Genomic DNA, 16961 nt, shown 5'->3' with positions numbered 1-16961 from the left:
GTGAAGATAAACTACCGTTTCCTGTCATGAATGTAACCAAAAGTGTAAAACATGACGTTAAAATCCTAATAAACATACAACAAACAAACATGCCACTGGGTAATAACTACACCTCAGCTTCATGCACTTTGTAGACGCTCCCTTAGCACTTCCTTAGCATTTCAACGCAGATGAACCTCACAGTTACAAAATAACAGAAAATAAACATTTACAGAAAAAACTTTTAAACATATTTGATTGTAGTTTGTTCCTTGTTTACTGCAGAATCAGTTAATGCAGTTTCACTCATTTTTGGATGTTTATTAGCCGAGAACGAGCCGAAAGAAACTCGAATGTCAGGCGAATGTCCAAGACTACCGTGGTAAAGTTAGTTTTATATTGGACATTCGCCTGACATTCGACTTTCTTTCGGCTCGTTCTCGGCTAATAAACATCCAAAAACTAATTAATTGCACGACCTGATACCTCAGTAAACAAGGAACAAACTACAAATAATTTTGTTTAAAAAGGTTTTTCTGTTAATTTTTATTTAACGTTATTTGGTAAATGTGAGGTGCATCCGCGCTGAAATGCTAAGGAAGTGCTAAGGGAGCGTCTATAAAGTTCCGAGGTGTAGTAATTACCCAGTGGCGTGTACCATCTAATACACCTGTATTAAATCCTACAGTATGCTTACAGTAAACAGCGAGAAACGCAAATTTTGAGGTTGAAATACTTAACTAGTCTCCTGTACTAGTTAATACAGCCACAATAATAATTAAAAGTCCCCCAGTTTGGGTGCATTACAAAAGTTTTTAAAAAAATTTAAACTAAATCAAGAAACACACATTTAAAAAAGACAAAGGTTGTAGTAGTTAACTAGGCCAGCTGTAGCCTAGTGGTTAAAGTACTGGACCAGTGATCAGAGGGTTGCTTGTTTAAGCCCCACCACTGCCAGGTGGCTGATGTTTGACCATTGAGCAAGGCCCTTAACCTTAAATTGTTCAAACTGTGTAGTGTAACAGTTCGGTAAGTCGCTTTTGATAAAGTGTCTGCTAAAGGCTGAAAATGTAGTCACTTTTACTACTTATAATAAATGCAATAAAGAAATTTTTTCATTTTATGAGTATAGTATGAGGTCATAAAATTGTTTTTCATATTATGATATATAAAATTTATTAGGTTCCACTAGTTACCTACTGGGATGAACTACATACTACTTACAATACACCTTTAAATCTCAGTGTTTTTTGCTAATAATACACTCACACAAATGCCAGAACGTTTAGTGTGTTTTAAATAGAATTTATTACATAAAAAAAAAAAATTATCAAAAAAATTTTGTGCTTTAATTGTTTAGCAAGTTTGCAATTCTAAGAAGAATTGAAAAAAAAAATACTAATAAATTATAAGTAATAACAATAAATGTTGCACATTACAGTCATTACAAATTAACAACAGATTAAAATAACAGCATTCCAATCACAAAAAGAATAAATAAGAAAATTAAATATATACAAGGTTACAGTAACATTTCTGTACAAATGCCACACAAGTTTTTATTTTTTACAAAGGTCACAGAGCCAGGATGTGTCCTTGTCAGGAAGATCTTCGTTTTTTATTCCCATGCACCCTGCATGATACCACCTCATGCATTTTTCACATTGCACCTAAGGTGTCACAAATGTAATTTTATTTAATAAAACAGATGTCACTTCTTTAAAAACAACATACTTATTCATTTATTTAAATAAGATTGTAATGGTAAATTACAGTCATAACATTTTTATGAGGTACTGCTTACCCAGACAATGTCTTTACTTCTTTGTTCCATAGTAGAAAGAGTCCATAAACCACAGAAAGAACAGTAATTGTCTTTGGAGTCTGATAAAAAATTTTTTTACAATCACTTACTAAATCTCAGCGTTTAGGCATAAATTTCTTTTTAAATAAGACTTACCAGATGAAACAATAATTTCTTGTGCCATTTCCTTTCTGAGACGTGCAATGTTGCTTCTTTTAGGGTCAATGTTGAATTGCTCTGGAATATCTGGAAATTTCTCAATCGTTTCTTTAGCCATCTGTATTAAAAAAATTAATAAATATGTATGTATATATATATATATGTGTGTGTGTGTGTGTGTGTGTGTGTGTGTGTGTGTGTGTGTGCGTGCATAAACATATCAAAAATTACTTCTTTTACATACATACATTTATCTTGTCTTTACATACTTTTGAATTTATTTTGTGAATAATTTTAACATATGGCACACAACCAGAGTTGTGGCCTATTGAAATCTATAATTTTGTAGATACATTTTTGGCCAACTGTTTATTCTGTTTCAGTCAATGATCATACATATACAGATGATGAGTATTCACTTTTGTTAATTGACAAAAATTTACCATTAACACTTCTGTTTTGAAAGCATTCTTACTTTGCAACATTTAAAACTTCGGCTTGAACATTGCTGTGCAGTAGCCTCAAGGCCTTGATCTTGTATTTAATAGATATTTTTACCAACCAAAATGTTATGTCTCACCTGCATGACAAAAACTCCACAACTTGTGCTGTCTTTCTGAACTGTGTGGTTGATTCTGCTGGGTTTCCATTTTATGTTCAGCCAGTCTTTTTTCCCAAGCTTGTTAAAGCGAGTTCTGAAATATGTCCTGAGTGGTAAAAAAAAAATATATTACTTTATTTTTATTTAACTACTTTTTAAGGTTTAACTATTTATTATACTTCTTTTTTTTCTTTTTTTTTTTTTACAAAAATGAAACTACCTGAATTTCTGTGCTGCATCCATGGAGTCCTCCATATCAGGTTGGTTGTTGGCAGGGTCAACTACAAATATCTGAGTAGTTAGGGCATGAAGATACTGCCAATCCAGATCAGCCCATGAGACAATACAAAAATAGAATACATATGTATCATAAAGTGTACACAGTCCCACACATCACAACAATAACATAAAAATCTAAAATATTTTAAGCACAGCAAATAATAATTTAATGGGTAAGGTTTTTCTAAGTTATTCTGTAATATGTATGTGAAATATACTTGTATTTTCTGTTTTCCACTGTGAAGTATTGACATATTTGCACTCTGCATGTTCTTTCATTTTCTTTAGTATCTATCTATCTATCTATCTATCTATCTATCTATCTATCTATCTATCTATCTATCTATCTATCTATCTATCTATCTATCTATCTATCTATCTATCTATCTGTCTATCTATCTATCTATATTATAAGTTAATTGGTTAGCACTTTAAATACAATACTAATGTATAATTACCCACCACAAACTTCCAGTGACTGTTATTTACATTGACAAAGCCAACTGCTCCATCAAATGCATCAAAGTTGACCTGTTAAAAGAAATAATCAAAAAGCAAAACAATTAGTACATTTACACTCATACTCAAACCCCCCTTCCCTTCCCGACCCCCAAACACACACACACGCACACTCAGCCCCCCCCCCCCCCCCCCAACACAAACACACTGTACTTACATTTTTTAAACCCTGACGTGCCATTTGTTCTCTTTGACCAAAGAGAATCACGCCCATGATGTAATGGTTAAACTGGTAGATTCGGCCAGCAGTGACATTGGCATTCATCGTTGCACGTATAAAACATTCAATTGTCTGAAATGTAATATTTTTATTAATTATCATAATATTTTGATGTACAATTATTTAAATACTATTTAAACAAAATATAATTTATATTTTATTAAAACATCAGAAAGGTGTGTGCACACTGTAAAAAATTATTCAGCTGTGTATAAAAAAAAAAATCAAAGAACACAACAAGATTACTTTTAACTATTTGTATTTACTTACCTCGCCATTTAGTAAATTGTGGGGCTTTAAACTCAGGAAGTCCAAATGCCTCAAAGTACAACAGCTGACTTTGTCACTGGATTTCAATACAGCAACTACAACTTCAGTTCCTTTCTTTTTCCATAGACTCTCCACCTGTAAACATGTCATTTGTGAAGCATAACATACATACATAAGCAATTAATTCTTATTTAATTCTTTATTATTACTTAACATTACATTTGAATGTTTATTCAGTATTTGTGAAAAAGAATAGGCACAGTAGCTTGGTAAGATTTTTTGTAAACAAGATATTATGTTTACTAATCTATTGTACATTATGGCTTATAATAATAATGTTTACATAGCTTTTGTTTAAAAAATACTTTTGAAAGGGTACCAAATTATGTTTTTACTTGTCTCTGCTGTGGTGCACCTAAAGGTACACCTAGGTACACCTATCTGCAATGTTATTGTTTTTCATTCAAACTGTAAATGAAGTGTTTTGTTTGTTTGTTTATTAGTATTTTAATGTCATGTTTTACACTTTGGTTACGTTTATGACAGGAACGGTAGTTACTCATTACACAAGATTCATTGGTTCACAAGGTTATATAGAGCACAGTTGTGAAATTTTTTTTGTCTCCAGTTCACCTCACTTGCACGTCTTTGTACTGTGGGAGGAAACCGGAACACCCGGAGGAAACACACACAGCCACGAGGAGAACATGCAAACTCCACACAGTAAGGACTCGGATCGCCCCACCTGGGGATCGAACCCAGGATGTTCTTGCTGTGAGGTGTCAGTGCTACCCACTTAGCCACCGTGCCGCCCAAATGAAGTGCACTTATTAAAGTTACAACAGTGGTCCTTAATTGCTTAAGAATAAACATTAAATACAATTTGAATTAAATTTCATGTTAGTAAATTTCATTTACAGCCTGTAGCAGGCACTTTTATATACAGGGCAACTTGCAGTGCAAGCAGTTAAAGGTGAAGGTCCTTGTTCAGAGCACCACAAGTGCCAACTTGGCCATGGTGGGGGTTCAACCAGTGACATATAGACTGAACTGCTGAACTACCACTGCCACAAGTTTTGGACGTTTTAGTATGTCCTGTATTTTGCACAAAAGTTAATGTTATAAAAGTATTTGTATTTAGCTACTTTGAGCAGATCTCGAATTTTATGGAACATACCTCTTTATGTATAATTTTCTGTTGTTCTGCAAGATCAGGTGTGGTGTGTCTAAGGACATCAGATGTCTTCAAACATTTCTCTGTTTTTTGTACTTTTTCTGAAGGACCCTGAGCACGTGTTGGTACTGTAAGCTCTTCATTGTTGTTTCCCTTTGTTGTATCCCTTGTTTCTTGACATTTCTGGATTTTTTTCTTCTCTTTTTTAGGACCAGGTACAGCTTTTGGCAGACTGTAAAATTTTGACTGAGAAACCTCTGTCCTGTTTGTCTCCTGACGTTTGGCCCACATTTCCTGAGACAGGCTGATGTCTTGTAATTTAAGTGGTTTTACAAGAAGGCCATCAGGGAAACTGTGGTTGACAATGTGCTCAGTGTACCTGCCCTGAAGAGAACTGTGCATTTTTCTCACAAACTGTCCTGGATGCAATCCTTTCTTTTTGTTTAGGATGTTATGTTTGACTATACCAAACCATGCCTCAACATGGCAATTAGTCTCTCTTGTTTTTTTGGAAAAAATGTCGTCAGTGTTTTCTGTTGTGTCAGAAGCGTATCTCCTAAGATTCCCCAACATAATTCCACTCCATAGAGGAAATATTGAAAGATAATTTTCGAAGAGTACCTTGATGACGCCTGGACAGTAGTATGGATTGTTATCTGGTGACTCTTCCTCTGTATTCATCTTTAACTTAACAGAATCAGAAATACGCCTGAAACAAGCAGAGAAGGGTGAACTTCCCACAATGGTTTTCGAAAATCTCTGCAATCCTTCATCCTGGTCGATTTCAGCTGCTCTGTCATCTGAAATCCTCTCAAGGTCACATATTTTGGCTGTGGCAATAAGATCTTCAAGTCTTGCAGTGTTTCTGAGAACATCATCATTCTTGTTCTTGTGTAACAGCACAGTACACAACGATTGAAAAATGTCACATGCATCATCCATACAGTGAGTGTTCTGTAGTCTTGCCAGAGCGTACGTACAAAAGTCTTTCAATCCTTTGTCACTGGTTTGTTTGCCAACGCCTTGTGCCAGAGCTTTGATTATATGTGCTGAGCAGAGATGTACAGTGTATCACGAAAGTGAGTACACCCCTCACATTTCTGCAAATATTTCATTATATCTTTTCATGGCACAACACTATAGACATGAAACTTGGATATAACTAAGAGTAGTCAGTGTACAACTTGTATAGCAGTGTAGATTTACTGTCTTCTGAAAATAACTCAACACACAGCCATTAATGTCTAAATAGCTGGCAACATAAGTGAGTACACCCCACAGTGAACATGTCCAAATTGTGCCCAAAGTGTCAATATTTTGTGTGACCACCATTATTATCACTGCCTTAACCCTCCTGGGCATGGAATTCACCAGAGCTGCACAGGTTGCTACTGGAATCCTCTTCCACTCCTCCATGATGACATCACGGAGCTGGTGGATGTTAGACACCTTAAACTCCTCCACCTTCCACTTGAGGATGCGCCACAGGTGCTCAATTGGGTTTAGTCCATCACCTTTACCTTCAGCTTCCTCAGCAAGGCAGTTGTCATCTTGGAGGTTGTGTTTGGGGTCGTTATCCTGTTGGAAAACTGCCATGAGGCCCTGTTTTCGAAGGAAGGGGATCATGCTCTGTTTCAGAATGTCACAGTACATGTTGGAATTAATGTTTCCCTCAATGAACTTCAGCTCCCCAGTGCCAGCAACACTCATGCAGCCCAAGACCATGATGCTACCACCACCATGCTTGACTGTAGGCAAGATACAGTTGTCTTGGTACTTCTCACCAGGGCGCCGCCACACATGCTGGACACCATCTGAGCCAAACAAGTTTATCTTGGTCTCGTCAGACCACAGGGCATTCCAGTAATCCATGTTCTTGGACTGCTTGTCTTCAGCAAACTGTTTGCTGGCTTTCTTGTGCGTCAGCTTCCTTCTGGGATGACGACCATGCAGACCGAGTTGATGCAGTGTGCGGTGTATGGTCTGAGCACTGACAGGCTGACCTCCCACGTCTTCAACCTCTGCAGCAATGCTGGCAGCACTCATGTGTCTATTTTTTAAAGCCAACCTCTGGATATGACGCCGAACACGTGGACTCAACTTCTTTGGTCGACCCTGGCGAAGCCTGTTCCGAGTGGAACCTGTCCTGGAAAACCGCTGTATGACCTTGGCCACCATGCTGTAGCTCAGTTTCAGGGTGTTAGCAATCTTCTTATAGCCCAGGCCATCTTTGTGGAGAGCAACAATTCTATTTCTCACATCCTCAGAGAGTTCTTTGCCATGAGGTGCCATGTTGAATATCCAGTGGCCAGTATGAGAGAATTGTACCCAAAACACCAAATTTAACAGCCCTGCTCCCCATTTACACCTGGGACCTTGACACATGACACCAGGGAGGGACAACGACACATTTGGGCACAATTTGGACATGTTCACTGTGGGGTGTACTCACTTATGTTGCCAGCTATTTAGACATTAATGGCTGTGTGTTGAGTTATTTTCAGAAGACAGTAAATCTACACTGCTATACAAGTTGTACACTGACTACTCTAAGTTATATCCAAGTTTCATGTCTATAGTGTTGTCCCATGAAAAGATATAATGAAATATTTGCAGAAATGTGAGGGGTGTACTCACTTTTGTGATACACTGTAACACTGTAAAGTTTTTAATGTGAGCCCAAGTCTTTCGTCTCTGACAGACTGTGTAACACCTTTCAAGGTATGCAGTGACATTTTCTTTATTAAATGCCAAAAGCACCCCTTGCATCAATGCCCAACTAAAGTCAGTCTCCACTTGTTGGACCCTCAATTTGCTAAATGTAGACAGTTTCAAAAGGAACTGCATTAACCAGAAGGTAATTGGTGGAACAGAATGCTCATTGGTGAGCATTTCACAAATCGGTAGTGGTGGAAAGTTTCGTCCTTGGCCTGGCAAAGTCAGCGAATAGTACAATACTGTCACGTGGGAAGAAAGGACGCAAATGCAGAAGTAAATAAAAATAATAATATTTTATTTAATTATAAAAGACAACAGAAAGATAAACAGCAAACGAAACACAGAACACAAAAAACCCGATCGGAAACTCCGACGGAGCTGCTGACGCAACTAAATGAAAAATAAACAAAGTGAAACCAAAACAGAAGGAAGCGGGACGCGAACCCCAGTCAGCCGCGTGGCAGCCGGGAGCGTTACCACCGCACTGTAGTGGTGCTGGGAAAACGGGAGCGCGAGAACCTCTAATACGCTTAGGAGCGAAGGAAGAGGAGGGGAACTCCGAGGAGCGCTAGACCCAATACCGCGACTAACTATCGCAGTGACCGGTCGGCGCGCTCTGGATCGCGGAGCTGACACACCAATCTGAAACCAGAAAGAAACAAATAAACAAAGTTAGGCAGTTCTAGACTGCGGATTCGAACCAGGGTCTTTGGCACGGCAACCGCTTGCTCAGCGGAGTCGCCACCCAGCGGTTGGAGAATCCAATGTTCAGAATAACTGAAGGCACTGATGCCAGAATACCGTCAGCGCTTTAACACAGCGCTGAGTGAAACCGCTAACGCTAAATGCTAGCGCAAAATGAACTGCAGTTCGAGGACTGCACCGCGTCGCACCACACTATATCTGCGAGACCAACAGAACATACCAGTTACCTCAAACCTTGCGGTTTTACTTACCCGAATGGCATACGCCACCAGGGCTACCAGCTAAGGCTACGAACGTGTGGACGAGCTGCCACCACGGACCGGAAAACAAACAAAGGTGCGACACCCGCTGCTGTGTGGAGCTGGCTTAAGTAGTCAGCCCCACGGCTGCGGGTGATCAGCACTAATTAGGAGGCCTGGTATAAGAGGCCTTTGTTTTCTGAGCTCTGTAATGTCTGCTTCGCTGGGAACCCGAGGGGACGTTCACCAGCTACCACAGACCTCGTTATAGAACCCCCTCCTCTAGGGACAGCTCCTGAGGTCCCAAGACCCGCAGCTCGGTTGCGCCGGAACTCGCGGATCAGTTCAGGGTCCAGGATCTGGCGAGCCGGTACCCATGAACGTTCCTCAGGGCCGTAACCTTCCCAATCCACCAAGTATTGGGTGCTACCCTGAACCTTCCTGCTGTCAAGCAACCGGCGGACGGTGAAGGCAGGGGCACCCTGGATGATATGAGGGGCGGGAGGTTGGGGAGGGGGTAAAACTCCCCCGCACATAAATGGTCGGAGATGGGAGACATGAAAGGTTGGATGCACTTTCATACGGGGAGGAAGCTCCAACCTATACGTCACCGGATTAATCCGCTTTACCACCTTGAACGGACCAATGTACTTGGGTGCCAACTTATGTGGGGCACCTCGAACGGGGAGATCCCTCGTTGACACAAGTACTCGTTGGCCTGGCCGGAAGGTAAGAGCCGGCTGCCGCCTGCGGTCAGCTTTGCGCTTCACAGAGCGCTGGGTGGCCACAAGTGCCTGCCTAGCTTTGCGCCAGGCGGCGCGGCAGCGGCGGACATGAAGCTGTACAGACGGGACCGCTACCTGCTGCTCCTGCTCAGGAAAGAGCGGCGGAGGGTACCCGAACTGAGCCTCAAACGGTGACATTCCAATCGCCGAATGATGCAGGGTGTTGTGAGCAAACTCTGCCCATATCAACTTATCCGACCACGTGGTCGTATTCCCTGCCGTCAGGCACCTGAGCATCTTGCTCAGATCCTGGATCAGCCTCTCCGACTGCCCATTCGACTCCGGGTGGTAGCCGGAGGATAAGCTGGCCGTGGCGCCAAGAAGTTGGCAAAAGGCCCGCCAGCACTGGCTTACAAACTGTGGACCCCGATCAGACACAATGTCTGATGGGACCCCATGTGCTCTCACCACATGATTCAGGATGATTTGCGCAGTACCCATGGCGGATGGTAGCTTGGGCAGTGGGATAAAAAGGCAAGATTTGGTAAACCGGTCGACAATTACCAATACCGCCGTGAACCCTCTGGATTTTGGCAAGCCTGTCACAAAGTCCAGAGAAATGTGGGACCACGGTCTAGCAGGTATTGGCAACGGATGAAGGAGGCCCCGCGGGCGCTCTCTGGGTGTCTTGTTCAGAGCACACACAGAGCAAGCACGGACAAAGTCACGCACCTGGTTCTCCATCCCCGGCCACCAAAATCTTCGGCGCAGCAAGACCAGGGACTTAGTCACACCTGGGTGCGCCGAAAATGGGGAAGCATGGGCCCATTCAAAAACCTGACGCCGTACGGATGAAGGTACGTACAGTCTGTCAGGAGGTCCCCCACCGGGGTCGGGTTCAGCCCGGTGGGCATCCCGAATGACCTTCGATATGCCCCATGTGACTGGGGCCGCTATCAGGGTCGAGGGGATCACGGGATCAGGTCCGGTCTCCGGCCTGGTCGGTTCCCACTGTCTAGACAGAGCGTCCGGTTTGACGTTTTTGGACCCCGGTCTATAAGACAGTGTAAAATTGAACCTTCCAAAAAATAAGGACCACCGGGCCTGACGGGAGTTCATCCTCTTGACTTGCTGGATGAATGACAGATTTTTGTGATCCGTCCAGACAAGAAAAGGATGATTGGCCCCCTCGAGCCAGTGTCGCCACTCCTCTAACGCCAACTTAATGGCCAAGAGTTCCCTGTCTCCAACCGGGTAGTTCCGCTCGGCTGGAGTCAGGCGGTGCGAGAAGAAGGCACATGGATGCAGCTTCTTCTCTGGCCCCACTCTTTGGGACAAAACTGCCCCAGCTCCGACCTCGGAGGCATCCACTTCGACAACGAAGGGTTCCTCTGGGTCGGGCAACTGTAAAACGGGAGCAGTTGTCAAGAGTGTTTTTAGCTCGTCAAAAGCTTGTTGGGCCTGCACCGTCCATCGGAACGGACCTTTTCCTGTAAGGTCCGTTAACGGAGAGGCGACTGAGCTAAAGTTCTTAATGAAACGCCGAAAAAAGTTTGCAAAGCCCAAAAACCTTTGCAGTTGGCGTAAAGAACTTGGAGTTGGCCACTTCTCCACAGCTGATACCTTAGCCGAGTCCATGCGCAGGGTGCCCTCGGCCACTACAAACCCCAGGAACGAAACCGTGGGGGAGTGAAAGACTGACTTCTCCAGTTTGACAAACAAATGGTTGTCGAGCAAAAGCTGGAGAACTCGTCGGACATGCCCTATATGCTCGTCGATGGACCGACTAAAGATAAGAATATCGTCTAAGTAAACATAGACGAATTTACCAAGAGTCTCCCGCAAGACCTCATTGATAAATCTCTGGAAGACTGCGGGGGCATTCATTAACCCAAATGGCATCACCAGGTATTCATAGTGGCCAGTGGGCGTAATGAACGCAGTCTTCCACTCATCCCCCTGCCTGATCCGGATCAAATTGTACGCGCTGCGAAGATCGAGCTTGGAAAAAACAGAAGCTCGCTGAAGGGCTTCGAAAGCCGTGGCCATCAGCGGCAGCGGGTACCGATCCTTGATCGTAATGGCGTTCAGACCGCGATAATCGATACAGGGGCGCAGGGTGCCGTCCTTCTTGTTCACAAAAAAGAACCCTGCCCCAGCTGGGGAGGAGGAAGGACGGATGAACCCCTGTTTAAGTGCCTCACGCACATACTCCTCCATAGCCACCTTCTCTGGACCGGAGAGCGAAAAAAGGCGCCCCCTAGGAGGAGTAGTGCCGGACAAAAGATTGATGGCGCAATCGAACGGTCTGTGGGGGGGCAAGTCCTGCGCCCGGGACTTGCTAAAAACCTCCCGTAAGTCATGGTACACAGGGGGAACAGCTGCCAAATCCGGCACCTCCATCTTCGGTTCCGTCGGAGCAGAACTCGTGCCACCTTGCAGCAAACACGAGTCGCGACACCGCGTTCCCCAGATGAAGATTGATCCGGTGGCCCAGTCGATCTGAGGATTGTGTCTTTGCAGCCACGAATACCCCAAAACCACCTGGAGGTGAGGAACGTGAGTTACAAGAAAGGTAATCCGTTCCTCGTGGTTTTGCAGACGCAACGTGAGAGGTCTTGTCCGTTGGGTTATCGGGCTGCCCGCTACAGGTCGGCCATCCACCGCATGGACCGACACTGGTGATGCTAGCGGTTGGACCTCAATCCCCAGCCTGTGTACCAGATCGCTGTCAATGAAATTCTCCACCGCACCTGAATCGACACAAACCTGAAGGTTTGTGTTCCCGAGGCCCCAGGACAACCGGGCCTGCAAAAGCAGACCTTGGGCAGGGATGGTAGGTCGGCTCACTCCCGAGTCCCTGACTCGAGAGCGGCCTAGATTTTTTCCGACCGCCGGGGTCGGGAGAACGAACCCGATGCCGAACGGGCATTGGCACGGGCTGAGCCCAACTGCATGGGTTCGGGATCCAGGGCCGGTGGAGGAGACTTAGGGGGCGCCAGCAAGCGGGTAAACGGGGGACAGGTACCCCGCTCCCGGATCCGCTGGCGAAGACGGGTATCGATGGCTGTGGCCAGCGTATAGGAGGCCTTAAGGGTCGTTGGGCAGTCCCTGGTGGCCAGCTCATCCTTTATCCTCTCCGATAAGCCACGATGAAAGATGGCGGTGAGAGAGCCCTCATCCCACCCACACTCCGCCGCTAGTGTCCTAAATTCGATTACGTAATCTACGACTGGCCGATTACCTTGGGTTAGCTCAAGTAAGCGTGGGCCTGCCTCGCGACCCCCCGAGGGGTGGAAGAAGGTCTCCTTTAAGGCCTCCTTAAAGGCGCTTTCGGATGAGCATTCCGGAGCGTTCTGCTCCCAGAGGGCGGTAGCCCATTCCAAGGCTCGGCCAGTCAAGAGAGAAACGATATAGGCAACCCTCGACCGCTCTGTGGGGTAGCGGGAGGGCTGCAACTCGAAGGCTAGCGCGCACTGGAGAAGGAAGCCACGGCACCTCTTGGCCTCTCCCGAATATCTTTCAGGAGGAGGAATGGGGGTGTCGCGGCTTCCACATCCTCCCGAATGGGGTGGGGGGTGTGGGCCGGCTCCTAAAGCTGGAGACTGCTGGCTAAGCGCAGCTACCTGCTGCGCCAATTGGCTAATGGCCACCTCGTGCCTGCCTAACGCCACACCCTGGTGGCGTAATACGTCGATAGGGGGTGGCGTTTCTGCTGCGTCCATGGTTGGTCGCACCTTTCTGTCACGTGGGAAGAAAGGACGCAAATGCAGAAGTAAATAAAAATAATAATATTTTATTTAATTATAAAAGACAACAGAAAGATAAACAGCAAACGAAACACAGAACACAAAAAACCCGATCGGAAACTCCGACGGAGCTGCTGACGCAACTAAATGAAAAATAAACAAAGTGAAACCAAAACAGAAGGAAGCGGGACGCGAACCCCAGTCAGCCGCGTGGCAGCCGGGAGCGTTACCACCGCACTGTAGTGGTGCTGGGAAAACGGGAGCGCGAGAACCTCTAATACGCTTAGGAGCGAAGGAAGAGGAGGGGAACTACGAGGAGCGCTAGACCCAATACCGCGACTAACTATCGCAGTGACCGGTCGGCGCGCTCTGGATCGCGGAGCTGACACACCAATCTGAAACCAGAAAGAAACAAATAAACAAAGTTAGGCAGTTCTAGACTGCGGATTCGAACCGGGGTCTTTGGCACGGCAACCGCTTGCTCAGCGGAGTCGCCACCCAGCGGTTGGAGAATCCAATGTTCAGAATAACTGAAGGCACTGATGCCAGAATACCGTCAGCGCTTTAACACAGCGCTGAGTGAAACCGCTAACGCTAAATGCTAGCGCAAAATGAACTGCAGTTCGAGGACTGCACCGCGTCGCACCACACTATATCTGCGAGACCAACAGAACATACCAGTTACCTCAAACCTTGCGGTTTTACTTACCCGAATGGCATACGCCACCAGGGCTACCAGCTAAGGCTACGAACGTGTGGACGAGCTGCCACCACGGACCGGAAAACAAACAAAGGTGCGACACCCGCTGCTGTGTGGAGCTGGCTTAAGTAGTCAGCCCCACGGCTGCGGGTGATCAGCACTAATTAGGAGGCCTGGTATAAGAGGCCTTTGTTTTCTGAGCTCTGTAATGTCTGCTTCGCTGGGAACCCGGGGCACGTTCACCAGCTACCACAGACCTCGTTATAAATACACGTCGCTTTTGAGCAGGGATTTTGGAAACAACACCTCCGGTTGCATCCAAAAACAAGGTCACTGGTGAATTCTTTCGCAGATGTTGTACCAGTATTCCGATCCCTTTTTCAGTATACAGGTGCACACCAAAAGGATCAACCTGAAAGTGTTGTACATATCCTGGTATACTGTAAAAGTGTAAGTCACACTCTCGTAGGATAGTTTGTGTAAGATGCATTTCAAGAAAAATATTGTCATGTAGTGTAGTAGATTTCTTGACCTCAGAAGAAATACATTTCAAGATATTTCTGTTTAGGCTTCTGGTAAAGTTTCCTGCCAGGATTTCTTCAACAGGTGTTGTGCTTAATCTTTTGTAGAACACTTGACTGATTCCTTGACTTAGTGATTTTGCAATTTTCCCTCGTCTTTGATTGGAGGCTGGTCTGAGTCTTTTTTCTTTTTTTAGATGAGAGATCTCCCCAATTCGACATACAGTTATTTTGACAGGATTTTTGCAGATCATTGGTTTCCTTTGTATTTTAAAAATGTACTTGGCTTTGCAAGATGGAAATGTGCAAACAGCTTTGATGTGCAGGTATGCACACTTCTTTTTTCTGCTGTACACAGTCCTTACATGCTGGTACTTGAATGAGAGTACACAACACGGGTTTTTTAATTTAAAGCTATCATACAAGTAGTGGGTCCATGGCATTCTGAGTTTCGTAGAACCTTGCAAAGGTGCAATGCTTTTCCACTTGTGAAAGTCAAGTTTTATTTTAAATTGTTTTGGTACAAAAGAGGTTTTTCTCCATTTGCTGTGTGCTTTGTGTGGCAACTTTTTATGTGATTGTGATGCTTTCTTTGGATGAACTGTTCCATGGTATCCCTCATTATGCAATGGTCTTTTTGCAGAATCTTCATCCCCATCAGTGTCATTCTCGGAAGATGTGACCTTTTTTTTGATGGTATCTTCTGCCTCACTCTCTAATACCTGCTCCTCTTTTGCCTCATATAAGAAGTACCTTCCTTCGGCAATGTCTCTTGCATCACTTTCAGATGAAGTGGGTTTTTTAGCTGTGACATCTGCTCCGTCTGACTCTGACACACTCTTTCTTGCTTCAGCCCCAACCTCAGATTCAGATGAGTTATAGTCTATTTCTTTGACGTCTTCTGTCTTATCATCTGATAAAGTGGTTTTACTGTCAAATCCAATTGTTTTTGTAGCTTCTTTTTCATCCGATGTGGGGAAACAACAATGTGCAAGCACTTTGTCCCTGAGTCTTCTGCGATTATAATTCCACATTACCCACAGCCAGTGTTTTTTTCTTTCTGAGTCCTCTTGAAAAATTGACAGAGATAATGTGGACCAGATTTCAGATTTGTATCCTCACTACGGCTTCCACTCCACCAGCCTCTTTCCAAATATCTTGTCTTCGTGCTTTCCTTTGCTTGAATTTTCTCATCTGGTAAATAAGTAATACATAATTAGTAAAAAGTATTTCAACTGTTTTATTATTTCAATTTACAAATAAATAATTATAATTAATGGCTGAAATAACTATTTGCAAACCCTAGCAACAAATTTTAACCATAAATATTTCATAAACTACATAAAATTAGCCTAGCTGTTGTTTTGACCCTGATAATTGTTCATATTTTACACACAAATACCAACTTCAAACACTATTCCCACTTTAGAAAACTTATGTTGTGAAAGAGAAAAGGTAAACAAAATGAAAAAAATTAAAAAGATAGTTTACTTTAACAAATAATGTTTGATTATAAATGAGTACATGTACTAGTCATTACACAGTTATTTAACCAACAGTTTACAAGATTCAAGTTGAGAGATGTGTGAGGGAGCAAACAAAGCTGTAAATGTGTCAATCATGGGAGGCCATAGGCCATCACCGTGGTGATGGGGTCAGGGAGAGGCTGTGGTGTTCAGGTGCACGAACTGAGAAATTAAAATGTTTGTATTATCAAAACTTACAAAAACTTCATCATGTAAAATAATTAAAAACTTGAAAGTCTTGCATTTCCAAAAACTATTAATGGAATAGGACTAAGTTCCATCAGAATATTAAGCTACAATGTGGATTTGACCAAACTTTATAAATAAAATGCAGCTGTATTGTAAGTGTAGTTAAAATATTCATGATTATATGTTAATATGCTAACTTAATGTTACATTAACATAATAATATAGAAATATCTATCTTCGATAATTATGCTTCACTGTTTTAACCATTTTAAATACTTTAACTTCAATCATAAATGAAATTAATTTAATTTAGGAATACATTTCAACTTTAAAATGGCAGCATGTAATGTAAAGTGCCCAAAATAACACATGTATTTCCAGGTCAATGTTTAATTAGATTTCATTACGAATACAATTAATATATGTTAATTACTGTTCTATATCACTAAAAGACAGCATAAAATTATTACATATAATCAGATTATTTGCCTTAAATTGACTGTAATTGAAAAAAAATTTCACAATTGAGGCTAATATGCCAGGAAAATGTTTATAACATTTATTACATGGTAATTACTATATAATTAAGAAACATTTAACAGATATACAAATATTATGTAAATAACAAATATTAATAATAACTCAATATTACAAAATGTCTACTAGAACCTACCTTATCCATTGAGAAAAATGCCAATATCCAGATTTTCCTTAATGATCGATTGTTGGCTCTGTGTCAGTTTGCCTGCCTGACAGCTACTAATGCTAATGACCTTAAGGTGTAGGGGTGTTTACAGTGGTAGCTGCGAGTTGATTGGTTAAATCTTGACAGGTCAGTCTTTCCTCTGTGATATATGGCTTGGTTTAGTGTCACCTTTTGGTTT

General features: G+C 43.0%; 1 protein-coding gene across 1 annotated transcript; it reads right to left on the bottom strand.

Annotated features, from left to right (window-relative positions):
- Positions 1-1460: 1460 nt before the first annotated feature.
- LOC134326165 (uncharacterized) lies at positions 1461-9893 on the bottom strand. Its single transcript, XM_063008365.1, has 10 exons — positions 9861-9893; positions 8201-8365; positions 5627-5893; positions 3832-3966; positions 3285-3353; positions 2764-2858; positions 2523-2649; positions 1940-2060; positions 1784-1863; positions 1461-1649 (listed from the first exon to the last, which is right to left on the bottom strand). The coding sequence occupies exons 1-10, from the start codon at positions 9891-9893 to the stop codon at positions 1539-1541; spliced, it is 1203 nt and encodes a 400-aa protein (XP_062864435.1). The 3' UTR covers positions 1461-1538.
- Positions 9894-16961: the final 7068 nt, after the last annotated feature.

The sequence above is a fragment of the Trichomycterus rosablanca genome, chromosome 14 (genome assembly GCF_030014385.1).
Source record: "Trichomycterus rosablanca isolate fTriRos1 chromosome 14, fTriRos1.hap1, whole genome shotgun sequence".
In the NCBI taxonomy this organism is placed as follows: Eukaryota; Metazoa; Chordata; class Actinopteri; order Siluriformes; family Trichomycteridae; genus Trichomycterus; species Trichomycterus rosablanca.
The sequence above is the reverse complement of the archived record's forward strand: the minus strand, read 5'-3'. Positions and strand labels throughout refer to the sequence as shown.

What these genes read in the sequence shown, in the direction of transcription:
- LOC134326165 (XM_063008365.1), bottom strand. Translation starts at nt 9,893, where the DNA reads ATGGGTACTGCGCAAATCATCCTGAATCATGTG. An exon ending in ACAATTTACTAAATGGCGAG is followed by an intron (nt 3,354 to 3,831) that starts GTAAGTAAATAC and finishes TTCTTTTAACAG; the next exon opens with GTCAACTTTGATGCATTTGA. An exon ending in AGAAATTATTGTTTCATCTG is followed by an intron (nt 1,864 to 1,939) that starts GTAAGTCTTATT and finishes ATTTTTTATCAG; the next exon opens with ACTCCAAAGACAATTACTGT.